The sequence below is a fragment of the Danio rerio genome, chromosome 7 (genome assembly GCF_052040795.2).
Source record: "Danio rerio strain M-AB ecotype USA chromosome 7, GRCz13ab, whole genome shotgun sequence".
In the NCBI taxonomy this organism is placed as follows: Eukaryota; Metazoa; Chordata; class Actinopteri; order Cypriniformes; family Danionidae; genus Danio; species Danio rerio.
In genome coordinates, this window is record NC_141027.1 from 53,488,391 (window position 1) to 53,508,886 (window position 20,496).

Sequence of the window (20,496 nt, forward strand, 5' to 3'; positions counted from 1 at the left end):
TTTTTTTATAGTTCAATAAAAAGTAAATGTTTAAGTGCTGTGTGAGGTATTATGGGCTCTGTAATGCTGCAGTAGCCACTTACCCTACGACTTGAGAGAATGTCAGAGAGATTCTTCCAACCAAACGCTCCACTTTGCAGGATAATGTCACCACTCCGGTCAGTACTTTGCCCACTTAGGACCAATAACTTGTGGCCTGCTGAGTCACAGACCAGTGTTCTGATCTAGAAAAGAAAGAGAATGCATTTGCTTTAATGTTTAATGTTACAATTGATCATTTGGATGGTTGCATGCAAATATTGCAAACATTTCAGCTGACAGAAATTAGGGAAGGAAATAGATTACCTCTATAGCAATGTTCTCCTCAGAAGGATTCACCAACACAACAGTCTCAAGGATATCACTCTTATATTGCAGAAGTCTTTGTCCTGAAAACAATCAGGAGTAAAACACACTGAAATTATCTGCTAAAGATGTGCTAATTCCTATCACATTTCCTGTAAACGTATTGGTGTAAGTAGGTCATATTTATTTAAAATACAGTTTATTTAGAATAATTTTGCATAAGGAATACATTGTAGAAAAAAAAGGTTGCAACCAATTGGGATGATGCAATCACAGCCTCCATGCATTTCATTACTGTTTATTCACTATTCTTTGTCTGTTCCTGCTGCTGTGCAGGAGTACACTAATCCTGTGAAAGCAGTATTCTCAATTCCGTGCAATCAAAACAATATTGCAAAGCTTCTGCAAGCAAATCTATTGGCTGTTGCCATGGGGATGGTGAGCTGGCGATTGCCGCCAGCCGCGTTACACTGACCCAGTCTTGGTGCTGCGCGACGCATTGCAGCATTTCTGAAAAGGGAAAAAAAATCCTCTCTCTAGCTGAAAATATAAATCCAGAATTGCACGGTTGAAACACACAAGCAAAATTGAGACTTAGTGCATTATTAGTCTGTAATAAGCACAAAGCTCTCATCGCTGTTAACACATTACAGATTTAGATCTTTCTATAGGGTATCTATAGGGTAATGTTCACAGCAGTGAGAGAGAAACAAGGGCGTTCGGACTTAAATAGAACACTGATGGTTTGACTCAGCTCCTCACATATTCTCTAATATACAGTATGTATGCATGCTCAACCTGATAAGCTTTTTAAAAAAAGGCTACCAGGAAATTATCATGTTAATGCATGTCTGAATAAAAATGTATTTAAATAAATTTTAAATATATTATATACAAACAAATAAAATGAATAGGAAAAATAGATATGAAAAAATAACACATTTTTCATGGAGTAGTATTGTGCACTGGACTCTGGATGGTAGCAGTAGACTACAAATAGTGCTAACCCAGTTTAACCTTCAGATTCTCCCAACAGCAACATTTTACTTTCAATGCTCATTTGAAACCTGAAACGTTTTACAGATTACTCTGGTTTCTTATATGCTAGGCTGAGTTTTGACCTTCCAGACATTTGACAACATTATGACATCCTTTTATACCGAACAACCAAGATGCTTTGGGACAGCTGTCAACATGACCTTCATATGCGTCTTCACTTTGATACAGAGAGCAGATAATGTTATGTGCAGCTATGTCAGGCTGCATGCTCTCCTGTGACATTGAGCAGATGCGCACCTTACTATCATAATAAAAAGGCATTTGTGTGTTCTACTTTATGGTCATATCAGATTTAAGAAGTTGAAGGCGGATGGGGTTTTGCTTTGAAACTAAAAAAAATCTAAGGAAAGATTTGTTTTAATATTAAGCAAATATTAATATTTATCAAATTCATACTATAAATTGTAAAACTACTGCCACAAAATTAGATGCCACAGACACAATGACTATTTTACAATGATCTCTTTAGATGAATACAGAACATCTCATGGGAAAGTAGCATTAGGACCCAGGTAACTACCGTTGACTGTGCATCTGAAAACATGCTGAAGTGTTCGACACATGATGTAAACTCCTCCTCCTTAGTCAGTTTGTTATGGAACAAACAAGAAAATGTAACAGAATGTTTATCTTATCAGCCTGCACTAAATACGATTTAAAAAATGATGCTCATTATGAAATAAATGAACAAAAATGTAATAAATTAAACAAACAAATGCATAATAGTAAATTAACAATTATTAATAAAAAAATATTTCTGATATCCATAAGTGATTTATGATGTATGGACATGGATCATGGGAACAGATATAGTAATATTTAGCAGCTTAGCAGATGGTTTCTAAAATTAGTTAATTCAGTATCACACAACTGAGAATGTAAAACAATGACAAATGGGGTCAGATGTATTTCACACTTGCTAAGACCAATTTGGTAAAAGTCAGTCTTCGGTTTGATGCCAATTCAGGGAAGCTCCTTATGCTCTGAATTTTAAGCTTCATGGGCAATTCTGGTTTCAAGAATTAAATGATCCAGTCGACTGACATGCTTTTAGTGGGAAGAAATCAGTGGGACTGACTGATTGCTTCACAGGCTTTAAGAGTTTTAAAGTCACATTTAAAACTATCTGTCTTTTATCTCAAAACTCTTTAAAATCTTTCTTTCAAAATCTCACTTTAGCTAATTTTGGAACTGTGACACAGTGCCTCTGTTTAAAGAGATCATAATTTCTAAGCAGATATACCACATCTGAGCGGCATCTGAGAACTTCTTTAACTTTTCCACCAGTTAAACTTAATCCTGACAGCTGAAACTATACTTGTAAGATTGTTTCTTCATTCATCCTGAAAACGAGGTGCAAATGTGATTGTCTAGATCAGTGGTTCTCAAAGTGGGGGTCGCAGGACAATGAAGGGGGGGTCACCTGTTTATTTCCAAAAATCTATTTATTTTTATTAAACCCTAAGATTTACCATATTTTATGCATAACCTACTGAAGAAAAAAATAGTTACTATATACTATATAGTTAATATAGTAGCTTATAGTTCTATTAGATTGTGACCCCTGGGGTAATTAAATTATATTAAAGACACAGCAATAGCGTCAGATTCAGCATATTAATTTTATAACACCAGGTAAAACTTTCTGGCCCATTAACAGCACTCACATACATAAAAAAATAAACAAAGAATAGACTTGGGTCTGTTGGTGTTTGTGTGCCATTGCATTCAAGGTTTCTGTATTCATAACCACCTCAGGGGATATTAGGGGTCGTGAGTCACTGGCATTGTCATTTTGGGGGTCACAGGCTGAAAAGTTTGGGAACGCCCGGACTAGATTAGAAAATTTCAACACGTCATCATCATTTAAGAGAGTTAAAAGTTTCTCCATTTTTTAAATGTTCAGCTGTTGTTGTTGAACATGTTGGATGACTTGAACACTAACACTGTAAAAAATGTGTGCTCAAAAAAATTTAGCAACACATGTTTTTATGTTGATTTATCATAGTTTAGTAAGTCAGATTTTTACTTGATGTTTAGGTCCGTATAACTGATGCAAGTTAAAAGTACTTCAGGCGGCGTGGTGGCTCAGTGGGTAGCACTGTCGCCTCACAGCAAGAAGGTCACTGGTTCAAGGCTAGGTCAGTTGGCATTTCTGTGTGGAGTTTGAATGTTCTCCCCATGTTAGTGTGGGTTTCCTCTGGGTGCTCTGGTTTCCCCCACAGTCCAATCAGTGAATTTGATAAACTAAATTGCCCGTAGTGTGTGTGTGTGTGTGTGTGTGTGTGTGTGTGTGTGTGTGTGTGTGTGTGTGTGTGTGTGTGTGTGTGTGTGTGTTTGTGAATGAGTGTGTATGAATGTTTCCCAGTACTGGGTTAAAGCTGGAAGAACAGCCGCTGAGTAAAACATATGCTGGATAAGTTGGCGGTTTATTCCGCTGTGGTGACCCCAGATAAATAAAGGGAGTAAGCAGAAGAACACATTATGAATAAATGAAAAATGTTGCTGAACAATGTTGAACATGTAGTTGGACAACTTCAACACCAACCTAAAAATGATATGCCCAAGTATTAATGGCAATATTTGTTTTATGTTGATTTAACATAGCTTAGTAAGTTACATTTTAACTTTGTTTTTTTAAGTTATACAAATGTTAACTTGATGTTTAGGTCAGTATAACTGATGTAAGTTGAAATGACTTTAAACTGGAATTATGCTAATTTTATTAACTTACATTTCAAGGCAGCTACACTTTTTTTTTTACTCTGAAACAAGGTTATCATAGTTTTGTGTTTTAAATTAGTTTTTATTGTGATACTATTCTGTATACTAGCTGTCTTGTACTTTTCAGTTTAGTTTTAGTTTGTTCTTTAGCAGTTGGGCTGGACGATTAATCGAAAAGTATTTAAAAAAAATCAACATTCAGAACCTATAATCAAACTAATTTTTTCAAGTGAATTTTTAAATTACTTTTCCTACTGTGTTTGGAGTCACTTGACCCTGCTCTGTTAAGGCTGATTTATATTTCTTTGTCAAACGCACGGGTATGGTCCAGCGCAGCCTTCGCGTGGTCGCACACCTCCTCGATAACTGTAATTACACGTTGCACGTTTGCATTACATAGACAACGATTGTAAGCTGCGCCAGAAATGCCTTGAGACAGCATATTTTCCATTAAAATAAAATTATTTTTTACAGAAAAATATTTCTTACATTATATTCAAGAAATGCACTGTTTAAAATATAGTTTAAAGGATATGCATGAGTTAGTATTTTATTTAGAAGAGATGTTGCTTATTTTCTACTTATGAAACATTAAATATAATTATTTTGTTTCAAAAAATGCATTAGTATTTGTTTTAATATTTGTTTTAATTTTTTTTATAATTAAAAAGACTGTTGGTTTTAAGCAATGTGTGTTTTAATTTCATTTGTTCAACGCTGGTGTTCAATAAATAATCTTCCTTCAATTATTTTAAAATCAAGTAATGCACCCTTCATTTAAAATTCTCTCACTTGTAATATGAACATAATTTCTGTACAAAATCTGTCAGAGTACTATGTTCAATATAAAATAAATAAAATAATTGATCATTAATCATAATCAAGTTGAAATGTTCAATTAATCGAGATTTTGATTTTAGGCCAAATCACCCAGCCCTATTTAATAGTTTTGTTAGTTTTAGTTTAGTTTTTATTTTGAGAACACATTTCTATTTAATTTGTATAATTTTAGTTCCAGTCTTAGTTTTAGTAATTATAGTTTAACAGAACACATCCAGTGTCGACTAGAGCAAAGTTTAATGTTTGCACAGCTTAACATTTGTGCACACTCTTTAGTGACAAAATAAAATGATAATTTGAACAAACACTGAAGCTTAAACTATACTAATGCAACAAATAAAAGTAAAAATTATTCAGTTTTAATATTATTATTAATAAAAATCATACTGTATAAATGTTGTTAAACATAACTAGTAATATTTTTGGCAAAGGAGAAAACATGTTTTATGTTTATATGTTTATGTACTTTTACAAAGAGCTGCACTTCATATTTGTGCTAATTATGCTTTTTGCTAATAATAATTTTATTTCAGTTAGTTAAAAACTGTTGCTAATTTCATTAAGTTTAGTTTTTCATTTGATTTCAATTGTATTATATGTTATTCACTACATACATATATTAAGACTACTTTAGCTTTTCCACTAACTAAAACTTAATCCTGACAGCTGAAAGTATTGCAAGACTGTTTATCATTCTGAAAACATTGTGCAAATTGAATTATCTAAATTAAAAAATGTAAACACATCTTTATCATTAAGGAAAATCAAAGCCTTTTACGTTTTAAATGAAAAGTTTTTTTTTTTTTTTTTTTTTACCAATAGTTGTATCCTCAGTTTTCATTTACTAATATAACCTTACTGTGAAGTCACAAAAATTTTGTACAAGAGGTGTTTTACATTTATTGAGCCAATGTTATCTTGTGCTATCTTAGCTCTGTCCTTGACACCGTTCAGCTGCCTCTGAACCACACAGTGTGTGATATGGAGAGAGGTGTGTGTGTATGTAACACTTTTTAAACAGTTATCTAGGGATAGTGATTCAACAAGCAGCTGTAATCTTATTAAAGCCACTTAATCATAACCATTGTTGGGAAATTCTGTGCACTACATGGGATCTGTCCTACCCAAGCCTTTGAAACCACTGCAAAAAGTTTGTCAATCAAATGACTTGTTAACAAGCAGAGGAGACGGAGTGGCCTTAGTAAAGAAAGACAAGTGTTGAACTCTCATTCATATGAATGCACTCTTTCGTCGTAATGGACCCCATTATGCTGTAAACAACTGGAGCGAACAAATGAGGAACATGAGGCGAGTTCATACAAATGGCTCATTTAAATGTAATAAATGACTAAGAGGGATAAATTGTACAAAGCACAGAGGGACACTGACCATAAAGGACCCATTTTGGAAATTATTTGTTACATGAAAATACAGAATGCTTCAACGATACAGAAATAATTTGCATCCATAATCGTTTTTGGGAATTAATGACCAGGGAGAAAAAAAAACATTGCTTGTGCTTTTGGCCCTGCCATGCTCTTTGAACAATAATGATTGCACAGGTGTAAGAGGGCTAGTTAAAGCACACAAAAGCAGTCATTTGAATGCGGGACAGGGTGGTGCTCTCCTCACATCAATACAGCTGACCTCAGCAAAGCAAATGGCTGATCGTTCAGTCTGATGAATGATCCACAACATAGATTAAGCAGCAATTTTTAATTCTGTCTCCTCTATGCTAAACACAAATAGCCATTTATAGTCTCAGATCAACACAAATTCTGTAAGCATAACAATTTCACACAGAACCTACTGTATGTGTCATTTTCAAATAAATATACTGCCATTTATGAAGCATCATGTTATGTTTGACTCACGTTTTTTCCCTGTAAAACAAAGAAGAGATGTTCATGTTTCCCCAACAGAGTATCTTTGCTCTTTTCAAATACATTCTGCCTAGCTTCATCTTATGTGCTCCACGGTTTATTTCATACTTGAAATAACCCTGACTGAATTTTCAGGATGTGCTATCCCTTTAAGGTGCGTTTGTTTACAACGTGCAAAGAGCAGTTCATTACTATGTTTCTGCTTCACAGAGGTATCTAATTAACTAATCTACCTGATTTATGTCTGGCCTGTGGAATCTGCGCACATTTTTTTTTCTTCTCACGGTGACGCGTACGCGAGCGCGCGCGCGCCACACTCGCAGGTTCCTCAGATGCCCTGCTTCATCCCTTAATAACGAGAATCATAATTAAGAACTGGGTCACCGGAAAAAAATAATGTCGTCCATGAAATTTACCAGAAATTTATGATTTAAAGGTAGCATATCCAAAATGTTAACTCTGAGATGATAACAAACGACTATTTACTCGCGAAATACAAACCAAATTTTCTCCCTCATATTTTTGACGCAATTAATATCTGTTAATTGAGATTTGTTCCTTCTTTACTAAACATCTTTAAATCTTTCTAACAGTAGGCTCATACACGCTGATGCCATAACCATAGGCTTTAAACCTGTTTAGTTTTTCAGACCTTTACATAAATAAACATGCGGTTAAATCCATGAACAAGCCAGACCCGATGCAGACCGAGTCAGCCCGTGTGCGAGCTTGACACGATACCATGTAAGCAATACTACACCTATCATGAATGAATAACCTCTGCCACAGAGCACGATATTTGAACCATATGCCAATAATGAAAGATTTGAAGAATTATATGACAGATTGGACCTACCGTTAGTGATGCTGAGCTGTGCGTATCGCGCGTCGAGAGCGAGCACACAGACATGCGGGTGCGCGAGAGCGAGTGGGTGTGGCCTATGAGCCTGGTTCACATATACTACGAATGAGGACAACAGTTGAAGAATGACAAACATGCAACAATAGGTTCACATTTTAGTGTAACTGGTTTATTCGACCTTGAAATAAGTCGTTAGTAAATGTGATACACAGGTAAAGTGGCTTAGTTTGGGGTTTAAGGTCATCCGCTCCAAAATGTAAAACATTAGTAGTAAATAACACATGGCACGACTCAACCAAAGGTCAGTTAAAAAAGTCATGGAGGAATAAATTTCAACATCATGGAGTAGCCTATAAAGATAAAGTTATTAGTTTTTTAGTTATAAGCATGGCCAGACAGAATCTGCAGACATTTTTTTTTTTGTATTTCTGGAAGGAATTTTGTAAAAAAAAAAAAAATGTGCAGATTTAAGCAGAATGATTTTGGGTGCATTGTAACTAAAAATTTAATATATGAAATAAAAATAATAGCTTTTTAACTTTTGTTTAATGTTAACAATGCAAATTCTATTGGATCCACTTATGCGGTAAACAAAGCAAGTCTCTCGTGTAATATATCTACTAAAGACAGAAAACATTACTTTACAAACTGCATTGTAAATAAATCATATGAACACTCAAATTACTCAATGATATAAGTGAATTTATTAATTTAAAAACTGAATAAATATACACTGAATGTACACTGAATAATGTACAGACATTTACATAAGTAAATATATAAACTCTGTGTGGGCCTAGATATTAGTCATAAGTTTAGTTTACTGTCGCTGTAATGTTGTGTTGACAACAATACTACTACAGTCTACTAATAATAATGATGATGTGGTAACACTATGGAAATACAGTAAGGACTATTTGCTTAACATTAGTATAATAAGCTAACATTGTGCAAACATTTGTTACAGTATTTATTAATCTAACATTGCTAAATAACAATAAAATTGTTAAAGGGAGCACAGACTTATTCAATCATTTTAACAGATACCTTTTTATTTTAATATTGTATTAGTACATTTTAGCAGCTAACAGAAAATAAGATTAATAAATGCTTAACATTATTTTTCCATAATAAATGATAAATATCCCAATAAATTCAAACTACATTAAAGTGTTTCATTTAAAATAATAATAATAATAATAATTATTATTTTTTAAAACATTTTCTGGCTAATTAAGTAACTTTCATTTTTCTTGCCATCTATAATCACTTTCATTATTTCAATAGTCAGCTCTTCAGTATATTAAGCTCTGTTAGCAAAACTGAGGATCATCTAATAGAATGGAAAGACAAAAAAATGACCATAATGTATGTATCATAATTATGCCCACACAGAATTTGCACACGAAGCAATCCACAGATTTCTGTAGATTTGTTTTAGATGATTTATTTACAATACAGTGTGTAAAGTAATATTTTCTGTCTTTTAGTAGATATAATATATGAGAGACTTGCTTTGTTTACCAAATAAGTGGATTAGTTGGATTTGCATTGTAAACATTATATAAAAGTTAAAAAGCTATTATTTTTTATTTCATATATTAAGCTTTTAGTTATAATACTCTCAAAATCATCCTGCATAAATCCACAGATTTTTATTTTTTTACAAAATTCTGTGCAGAAATAGCAAAAAAAAAAAATAATAATGCAGAATCTGTCTGGCCCTACTCATAACTCAATGTTTGTTGACAGACTAGTTCAACCTAAACAAAGTAACATTTTCCAGTAATACCTGTAATGGTCGAGAATGACAAGGATGGCGGCCCGTTTAGCAGTTTATGTACAGCTGATCCCAGACCAACAGCTGCAAGACAAGACAGCCAAAAACTGCTCCATTAACTGCACTCCATCAGCAGCACTCACTTGCAGACAGTCTGCCAGACTCTGACCACCTCTTCAACAGAGAGCCAGCACAATTGTGTTTACAGTAAGATGATGCAGGATGCTATCATACATAGAGACTGGAACCAATAAAATGGATGAATATTCCTCCAGCACAACTAAAATCAGATCTAACAGAAGCAAAATAACACTTTGGCTAATTTGATTAGAGTTGTGGTTTTAATAAAAGAGATTGCTGTTTTAATAACAAGAGCTGACGGGTGCGTCTAGCTGCTACGAAAAGGGTTTGCACTTGTTAAATCAAATTTAAATTGATGCTATTACAAGATTATAAATAGACACTTCCAGACATATCCTAAGCAACTGTTCAAAGCAGCCTCGCCCTTGCTGCCAGACAGCCTGTGTCCATCTTCTGAATTATTACAGTTATTTCATCCTCTCAATGCAGTCCCATGATAACAGCTTGCTCTTACAAACTGATTAGCACATTACCGCAGAGTTAAAACCTCTTCTGCAGAGTTTTGATTTCTCATGCTTTGCAGATGTCTCTCTATGGTTGAGACTGTTTCTATGCTCTATATAACAGTAGGGGGTCATGGTTTTGCTTACTACAACAATAACTACTCGTGTGTTTTTTTTGGTGGGGGGGATTCAGAGTCTGGGCGTGGACTCAGGTTTCACAGTGGTGCAAGATCCAGCCCTGCAATCAATGCCACCATCAAGCAGACTGGAGTCGCCTGAGCAGCATGCTGACGCTCAGTGTTCATGTGCAGACTGCAGGGGTATTAAAGAGCTCAATCAATAGCGCATCCTGAATTATTAATCAGGACTAAGAAAACACACTGGACCCTTGTAAAAGCCATCTCCACTTCAGCTTCAAAAGTAGTAAAAATTATGCGCTTAAACTCTGATGTCTCAAAGAAGATTTGCATTTCCTGCGCGAGCATTAAGGTGAGATAATCACAAATCAACACTTCACTTAACAGCTCAAATTTCAGGGCTGTCTGTGAAAATCAGCTTCGTGCTAATAGTGTTGAAGTTCTCTAAGATTAGACTGTGCAGAAGCAAAAACCAACTGTGTGATTTCAAAAGAGTTTCTCTCTATAGAATTGCTTGGTTACTGATTACATTTCAACTGGATTACATATTCAAATTATACAAACGTAGTATTTGTGCATACAAAAAAACACAAAATCACATTATTCAATTAAATATATGTCTATTTTTATAGCGCTTTTAACAAAATTATTATTCCAAAGCTGCTTTACAAAATATGCACATTATTACAGTACAATAAACATCTGAAAAAATTACGGTGGTGGACAATACAGTTTTAAACCGTATAGAATATAATTGACATTTTTTAAAATTGTGTTATTTAATCTATTCTATATATTTTTCAATTGAGTCCTTTTAATAAAGAAAAAGTCTGGTGCACATACGGAGGAAGAGGTGTCTTTCTTATATAGGATTCGTCCAGCCCAATCACCTGTGTGAAGCACATTTAGAATTGTACATGTTTTCTTAGAAACATGAATTGTTCAAAACAAAGTGTCTGCTGCGTAACACCAGATTACACTCTGTATATGTACAATTTTAAGTCATACAAGCATTTTATCTTCAAATACTTTAATTTATTAATTCATTTTTATTCGGCTTGATTCGGCCCCTTTATTAATCAGGGGGCCCCGAAGGAGAATGAACCGCCAACTATTCCAGCACATGTTTTACACAGCTGATGCTCTTCCAGCTGCAACCTCCACTCAGAAATGTCAACTGACCCAGCCGGGACTTGAACCAGCGACCTTTTTGCTGTAAGGCCACAGTGCTAACCACTGAGCCACCGTGTCGCCCCTACATTACTTTATATTATCGCCAATTGCCACCCGTGGGACATAAGTTTGTGGCCCACGTCTTCATTTAAAATTTAAATGTTAGTGCGGCCCACAAGTTTGATATGTGTGGCACTTTACAGTGTTGTGTGCGGCGCTGAATGAACCTACCAATCACAATGGGTTATGTGGCTCTCTGGGCCGGGACATCGGCTGGGCTTGGTGCAGACTGAGAAACGTTGTTTCTCAATACCAAGTACGCATCCTTGGACGTTCAGACTTGTCAAGTTCAGACTTGGAGGAACGAACTCCGGAGGATGCGAGGACACAAGTCGGGTACTTCTTCAGCATGTAATGGCGGCATACTTTATAATGTCACTTACCTCCCAATGGCTTCATCTGTTTCACTGTACTGACTTAAGACTGACTGTATGACTTACGAGTCAGAAGGCTTTGTTAGCTAACCTGGCTACTTCTGTTGCTAACAACAACAACAAAACAATTAACAGATACTGTAAATAACTGCTTTTAAAATTTAATCTTGATTGTTATCAGCTAAAAATCCTAAGGTATTATGAATTGGGTTGGGTGAAATGACAATGATAAAGCTATGAGTAGACATGCATGAGCTTCAGATGTTTAAAATAGTTATCGTACACTGTAAAAAAAAAATCGTAAAAAAAAGGTCAAATGACTGGCAGCTATGGCTGCCAAACAAAAACCATAAAATTATGGTAAAATTTCTTTGTTTAAATAAAGTGCAAAAAATAATAAATCCACAGATATTTTCATTAAAATATTTACAGAAAAAACACTGTTATTTTACAGACTTTACCTAGATTATTATGATCAAATCCATTTATGTAGTAACACAATAAGAGTTTTACAGAGAAACACTGTTATTATACAGACTTTTCCTAGATTATTATGATCGAACACCATCAATAAAGTGACTTCAAGAGAAAACAATGTTATTTATTTTTTTTAACAATTTAAACGCCTTTAATAAAATGCCAAGACATGCTCTTGGTCGTAATTTAACAGTTTTTTTTTTTTTGATCAAAAAAGTTTGGAAAAAACATCAAACGAGATACAACTGATTACAATTCTCACAACTATAACATTACATTTTATTGAATAGTATTACTTTAAAACATGTAGAGGTTTAAGTTGTATGAAATGATTCAGTTCCAAATCTTATTTGAAATGGAACTGTAACGTGAAGGGGACCCTGACAAAGAAGTGCAGATTCAAATGCAGGTTTATTACACAGATATGGTCAGGTAAGCAACAGTCAACACAGGGGCAAACTGCAAACAGATGTATGCAGGGAATCCAGAGTCATGGTCAATTAACAAGCAAATGATCAGTCCTGGCAGCAAACAGCGTAAAAAATTAAGAAACAAAACAAAAGAAGAGAAACGCATCATAATGTTCACAGTAGAAGTATAACAAGACTTAGCAATTGATGAGTGCGTCTGTGCTGTTTTTAAAGTGCATGTAATCAGTTCATAACAGTCCTCCGACTGTGTGTGTGCAATCAGCGGAATCTGGAACAGGTGTATGTAAGCGCTCTTAATGTGTTACTTTATTTAATGGATTTGATAGTAATAATCTAGGTAAAGTCTGTAAAATAACAGTGTTTCTCTGTAAACATTTTAATGACAATATCTGTAGATTTATATTTTTTTGCACTTTATTTCACCAAAGAATTTTTACCTTAATTTAATGGTTTTTGTTTGGCAGCCGTAGCTGCCAGTCATTTGACCTTTTTTTTTACAATTTTTTTCTTTTTTTACAGAGCAAGTAATTACAATTTATTACTTTAATTTTACGTAATTTTAAATGTACTTAAAAAACAGGAAAAAACACTGTAAATAATACGTCAATTTTATTGTATAAAACAGATAATGCTGTAATTTGTCATTACTTATATAGTACATAAAACAACAGTCAAGCCGTTAATTTACAGATAATGTTTGTAATTTTTACGAACTTTTGAATATAATTTAAAATAACAGAAAAAATACTGTATAAATAATACTGTAATTTCCCTGTATAAAAAACAAAAATGTCGGTAACTTGTCTTTAATAATAAAGTACCTAAAATGAAAGTCAAATGGTTAATTTAGAGAGATTGGTTGTCATTTTACTAAGTTTTGAATATAATGTGAAATGACAAAAAATTACTGTAAAAAATTTAGAGTTTTTTTCTGTAAAATTAAGTTTTTTTTTTTACAGTGTACAGTTGAACTGAACTTATGGTTAGAGGTTGTGTAAGAAATGCATGTCTCCAGTGAACTTAAATACCTGGGAGAAAAATGGATTAGTATGTTGGATTCGTGCATCTATTACAAAAAGTGACAGCAGCTCAATGCTGCAAATGTCCTTCATTTTAAACAAACAAACAAACAATTCAAAAATTTTATGATTCTAACTGCACTTCTTCAAATGACTGCTTTTAAATTTTGCAAGCCTTTTTGTGTTTTTGAATGTAATATTTTTATCCATCAGTTTATCTATTTACATATAAGCAAGTACTCGTGATAACAAAAATACTATTTGATGTATTTGTGCCAATCACTGCTAAATTGAAATATTTTGTAACAAAATGAATTCTTCAGGTAGATCAATTGAATCAGGGCTGAGCACAGCGTCTCTTTGTCTTCTTATTAGTGCAGAAAGGGTTGGAGCTGCGCCTCTGATGACAGACTCATCACTCATTTTTCTCCGCCCTGTCAATTTTCTCTGTTTATTGACTTAATTATGTTCTGAGCATCACACAGAAGCTCATGCAATTAAGTCCCAACTGCATATTTGGAAGCTTTTACAACACAAGCGTGCTAAACATAAGGGCTATTAGAGCAGGGAGCTGTGGTTACAGTCATTAAAGTGTGGCGTGTTGCTAAAATCTAAATGAATTGAACAATGCCCGAGACAGCTGGGGCCATGGTGACCATTCCTGCCTCCTCCCTGCTGCCTCTGGGGAGGTAAAGGGATCTCTAATGACTGCTCACGGACCCATCCATCTGTGTCGCTTTTAAAATCCCTGACTGAAGTTTCTGGAGGTAACCACCGCTCATAGCACCACACAAAAATTTGACAGAGTGTATTGCACTTTAATAATTTCATTTAGTAATACAGTATAACTGTATAAATGTGTATTTTGGAGGACAGTTTTTTTGTATAACAACATTGACATGACATACAGTAGTTGTACTCTATTATGGTGGTTTACGAGGAAATGTCCTGATGTCCTTGTACTGTAATTCAAAACGCTTCAGATTTATACTTAACAGTGTCTTTTGACATGTTTAGGGGTAGGGCCATATAATAAGCAATTTGTATTGTATAAAATACATTATGCCTATAGTATCTGTAAACCACCAACAACATGTGTGTGTATGCATGTGCGCATGTGTGTGTGCATGTGTGTGACCTACAGTACATTAATTCGTCTGTTTGGTCGATACATTGCCAGAGGTTTCTTACATGTCTCATCTCTTGCACGTTTCCTCTTGAGACAGAGGTCATGTGGGAATTCAGAAGCAGCACATGAAGCACAAATCTCTACTGCTTTCTTTTCACAGCTAATGTGATCTGTATTAAAGATAACGCTCTCAAACATTACTCGATGTTGATGCAATGAAAGGTACGGGGAAGATGAATGCTCTGTACATTCTAAAAATACTGGGTTGCTGTAACCTAATTAACCCAATGTTGTTGTTTTTTTTTTTGAGCAAATGTTGGAGTTATGACAATCCAGAAAAAAAAAAACATTGTAAAACGTCGATATTTGATTGACTCTATAAAGGTTTGATAATTTTGTTGCAACCCAGGCTCATTATAAAAACGTACCGCTATACACATTTCTGGAGAGAGCAAAGTACATCCCGGAAGGTATGTTTTTTTGCAGTTTTTGTTTTCGCAAATCCAACAAAGGCCACTGTGTACACTTTTTGGGATCTTAAATTGCTTTCGGGAGTGCCATTCGCGCCTGCTCTTCTTATGTAAATCCACCAGAGGCCACTGTTGACTGACTGACAGACCCACCCTCCCCTTTTCCTAAACCCAACCAATAGTTTTTTCAAAAGCACCGATTGACCCTGATATCTATCTATCTAACTATCTATCTATCTATCTACAGTATCTATCCAAATGCACTTACACATCTATGGGACTTCCAATAGACATTCATTCATTCATTTTCTTTTCGGCTTAGTCCAGCTTTTCGGCTTAGTTAAATTACCCCAACTTTATTTTGTGTGATTTATGAGCCATTTTCTTCCATGGAGACCAAAAAATGTCACCACTAGGTCAATATTTACTGGTATCGCTACATTTATGAGGATAATTGGTCCCCACAATGTCATGAATACAGGGTACTCATGCACACTTGTATATGGCATGCTCTACTTCACAAATCTAACAGAAAAAATAGATATGAATTTTCCTCCTACAAATAAAAGTGTAAAGTGGAACGTAACTAAAAGTCAGTCCATTTTGTGCTCTGACATTTCCAGGCAGTCAGCCATGATGACACTGCACTCATGTCCTGATCTGTATTCCACACACAGCTGCAGGAGTGGCAGAGCAGCCGTACTGAGCATGCTCAGTCCTCATCCATCATCTTCATCTCACAGCTAAAACAACGAGAGTGATTTCTGCACAGAGGAGAGCAGCACAGTGACTGCCACCTGTCAGACAACACGCTCAACTGGAGGAGCTGAAAAACATTTTATTCACATTTCTCCACCTCAAATGCAATATAACTAAAATAAACAAATCAGTCTACAGACATGTGGTGATATAAAACATCTCTTACCTGTAACATATCAACATTAAAAACATGTTATCTTTAGGTATATCTTTACAAAATAGTTGGTCAAAATTGTTCGCCTTCCTGTGAATTCTTTTTTCTTTTTTTAAGTATTTCCTAAATGATGCTTAACAGAGCAAAGATATTTTCACAGTATGTCTGATAATATTTTATCTTCTGGAGGAAGTCTTTTTTTTGGGGGGGTAGAATAAAGACAGTTTTTTTTTTTTATCATTTTAAGCTCAATATTATAAGCCCCTTTAAGCAATATTGTTTTTAATTGTCTACAGAAAATAGCACTGTTATACAATGATTTGCCTAATTACCCTAACATTTACCCTAATTGACCTAGTTAAGGCTTTAAATGTCACTTTAAGTTGAATACTTGTATCTTAAAAATATCTAGTAAAATATTATCTACTGTCATCATGGCAAAGATAAAATAAATCAGTTATTAGACCTGAGTTATTAAAACAATTCTGTTTAGAAATGTGTAGAAAAATATACAGGTGCCAAATAATTCTGACTTCAACTGTATACTTTATATAATGAAGAATAAATGAAAGGTTGTGTGGGTGGTAAAGTCAAGTATTTATGGGAGCAGCAGTCTGCCAACAGTTTAGCATTTTTTCATTATTATTCCTGTCAAGCACCTGACATGTTCTCACTGAATATTCAACATGGATGTTCATTACTCACAGAAGTCAGTTTTATGGCAAAGAATGGTGGTAAACAACAATAGCAGAAATATCCTTTGCTTCCAAAGTCTTTGCTTTCAAAAAAGCATGTGTGGGGAAAAAACAAAAGAGATTCTTATTTTCAAAACTCTGAGCTGGAAAAAAGCAACAGTTTTTCGCCTCCAGGCCAGAATTAGAGGTAATAGCAGTAGACAGAAGCAGTTCATAGTGAGGCTGGCTGACTTCTGGACTAGGTCAAACTCTGATATTGAATGAACGCAGGGATTTGTGCTAGAATTTCACTGAATCATGGATGAATGAGGCAGATTTACAATGTATTAGACGCTATAGTGCTTGCAATGTGTGTCAAATGTGTGAAATCTTTTCTCGATCCTAACGTGAAGCAAGACTTTTTAAAGTTAGCAAAAAAAAAAAAAACACTACAAATTAGGTAGAGTGACTGACTTTAGTATTGGCGGTCTATTAACCAACAGTAAACGATGCAAATGGAGTCATGTGGGTTTCATGTTTGCTATATGTTAGAGTTCATTTAATCTTCCATTATTATTCACATTAAACATTTTTCACACAACTCCAAAACCACGTCAAGTGAGCGTTTAATAAAAATTGTGAATTAAAGAATTATTCGAAATTTGGCATTTTCCATCATTTGTTAGGCATGCGATACGTCAAATGTGCATTAACAGAGAATGATAGAAACTCAGCTTCTGTTACACTTCAGTGTGTTTTTCTGACAATTTTTTTAATTACTAGTCTTCAGGTGTCACGGTGGTGCAATAGGTATAACACGATCACCTCACAGCAAGAAGGTCACTGTTTTGAGTCCTGGCTGGGCCAGTAGGAATGTGTGGAGTTTTCATGTTTTCCCTGTGTTCGTGTGGGTTTCCTCTGGGTGCTCCGGTTTCCCCCACAGTCCAAACACATGCGCTATAGGTGAGTTGGGTAAGCTAAATTGTCTGTAATGTGTGTGTGTGTGTGTGTGTGTGTGTGTGTGTGTGTGTGTGTGTGTGTGTGTGTGTGTGTGTGTGAATGAGAGTGTATGGGTGTTCCCCAGTGATGGGTTGCAGCTAGAAGGGCATCCCCTGTGTAAAACAAATGCTGATTAAGTTGGCGGTTCATCCCGCTGTGGCGACCCTAGATTAATAAAGGGAGTAAGCCGAAAATAAAATAAATAAATGAATTACTAGTCTTCAGAAAGCACAGAAACAGCCGGGTCAAGTATGTGGAAAAAGTGACCTGATTTGTTTTGTCTGTCAGAGATCACAGATTTGTATTGCTTATGCTCTGATTCCCAATGTTATTCCAGAGTGCAGCAGTCAGCTTCTGAAAGTCAATGCTCAGTTTTTATCTTCACAGGGATATAGATTTTTAATATTATGTATTTTAATATTATATGATGTTTAGTTTATAAACCTTTGAAGCCAGACCTGTGAGCTCTGAAGTTTTCAATCGACTGTATATGCTTTTGTTAAACTTATCTGTTGGCATAAATTCAACTTAATTGAAGAATATTTGCAGAATAAAAATGCATTACCCATGATTTACAAAAGATCACACCAATCAAAATTGCACCCACCCACTCCTGTGAAGAACTGCAAATAAAATAATCAACACAGACGCCCTACACAATCAAAAATATTTCAATATTTTGTATATATCTGCATATTTTGCCATAAAGTATTTTCCCAGTCCTGGGAAACCCCCATACACTCTCTCATTTACATGCACCCATACACTCAGGACAATTTAGTTCATCCAATTCACTTATATCAGATGTCTTTGGACTGTGGGGGAAACCAGAGCATCGAGAGGAAACCCACGTGTAAAAATCTAACTATTTTTATATGTTTGTAGTGTTATAGAAGATGCATCTGTGCACTTCATTATTTTGTAAAAATCTATTTGCCCTCATAATCTTTAATCAAATACCATAACCTTCCCTCCCCTCTCAAAATGACTTTTCTTCACTTCTGGTTACATGGATTTGTAAAATGAACCCCTTTTTTTAAAAAATGTTTAGCAGAAAATGGGTTTCTCCATTTTAATAGCAACGCCCATCTTTCTATGATCTGATCAGTTCTCAAAGGATTAAATCATGCACTGCCCTACATTTTGGCTCATTTTAGAAGTTGTTTCAACTGGATGCATGTCATATTAGAGGAAAAAAGGAAAACCTTAAATTCAGTTTCATGCTGACTTAAAACAAACTATTTGTGTGTATTTGTGACCATTGTAACTATTCTAATATTTATAAATCTTCTTAAATGTGCAGTCGGTGATTGTCTTCAGAAACACGTTTTGCTGTGCTGGTTGAAAGTCTCTTCACATTCCAATAGTAATGATTAAAGTAAATGATCTAAATGTGTTTATATGTAGTTTTATATTCTGGTTAAGGCATAAGACAAAAATGTTCATCCAATTAAAAATTGTTGGGCAGACAATTCCCATAATTTCGATAAGTAGCTCAAACATGCTCACACCCCTCTTCAGCAGACAGATCTGTTTGCGCATGCACGTGGCACAGGAGTGGACAGCATTAAAAACAAATGCTGAATCAAAACGTTTTAAAATCCTGAATAAATATTGGAGTTAGTTTTGCACACTGGAGGAAGGATGACACCATGGCTGAAGTATTTCTGTTAGACAAGTAATGTTCTGTTTTATAACTACAGTATTTTAGTCATCCAATATCTGATGTATATTGTGTTGTATTATGAATGGGTTATACTCACAGAAGTGTTGTTCAGCCATTGAAATCTTCCAGTGATAGATTGATGTGACTATTTTCAGTTTCATAAGGGCCTTTTACAGCATCGATAATGTAAATTTTTATTCAGTTTAACAACAAAACACAAGTAAATAGCACTATTCTGCCTAACCTGCATAATTGAGCTGAAGTTGTATATTTTATATTCGGGTTTGTTCATTTTTGAACAATGACAACATGTGATGCGTTCTCTATATTGTTTACCGCTACTCTGAATACTCGCTCTCAAATAGCATGTGAGTATGGCTTAATAGTAAGAGTAATTCCTGCACCCTGCCAGCCAACCACTAAGCATACAGTAGTGGCTTTAGGACAAAGCTCATGAGAGAGTGAGACCAACGATCCTTGCATGCTTGAAATATTGCACATTAAGACAAGTTCTGTTCACTACACAGCTGAAAACTGCTAAATATAAAACAGTTTTATATTAGGAATTGTAGTATTATAAAGTTCTGTAAAGTTTACTAACTAGTGAATGACATGAACTAGTGGGTCTTTTGTGTGCGTTTGTGATTTCAGGAGGCGTGGCTTTGGATGGCAGGGGAGGAATTGTGGTTTCAAAGCAATAATGTTAACGCAAAGCATTTTGGCAGATCACCAACTGCACCTCTAAATTCAGTTGTAGTTGTTTTCGTTATTGCAGATGTTAGGTATGTAGTCTTGTTGTCTTTTTGAAAATTGTATTTGTACTTTGTTTGTAATCCTTTCCTGCATTCATTTATTCATTCATTTTCTTGTCGGCTTAGTCCCTTCATTAATCTGGGG

The 20,496-nt window shown here is 34.9% G+C and overlaps 2 protein-coding genes across 6 annotated transcripts in view; one reads left to right on the top strand and one right to left on the bottom strand.

The window, feature by feature from the left end:
* The window catches only part of ppip5k1a (diphosphoinositol pentakisphosphate kinase 1a), a 97,516-nt gene extending 80,149 nt beyond the window's left edge, over positions 1-17,367 (top strand). The window contains exon 31 of one of the 3 annotated variants that reach the window (XR_015496265.1): positions 15,971-17,367. The gene's annotated coding sequence lies outside the window, so the exon portion shown is untranslated. Of the gene's footprint in view, positions 1-1,453; positions 2,163-15,970 lie in introns of those variants that run through there. The other 2 variants (XR_015496260.1, XR_015496264.1) reach the window with 2 other exon arrangements.
* The window catches only part of map1aa (microtubule-associated protein 1Aa), a 53,045-nt gene that overhangs the window by 11,832 nt on the left and 20,717 nt on the right, over positions 1-20,496 (bottom strand). For 2 of the 3 annotated variants that reach the window (XM_087261858.1, XM_087261859.1), the window contains exons 3-4: positions 346-428; positions 84-224 (exon numbers count right to left, since the gene is read on the bottom strand). In XM_087261858.1, the coding sequence (XP_087117984.1) occupies positions 84-224; positions 346-428 (224 nt within the window). Of the gene's footprint in view, positions 1-83; positions 225-345; positions 429-7,707; positions 7,782-20,496 lie in introns of those variants that run through there. The other variant, XM_087261860.1, reaches the window with a different exon arrangement.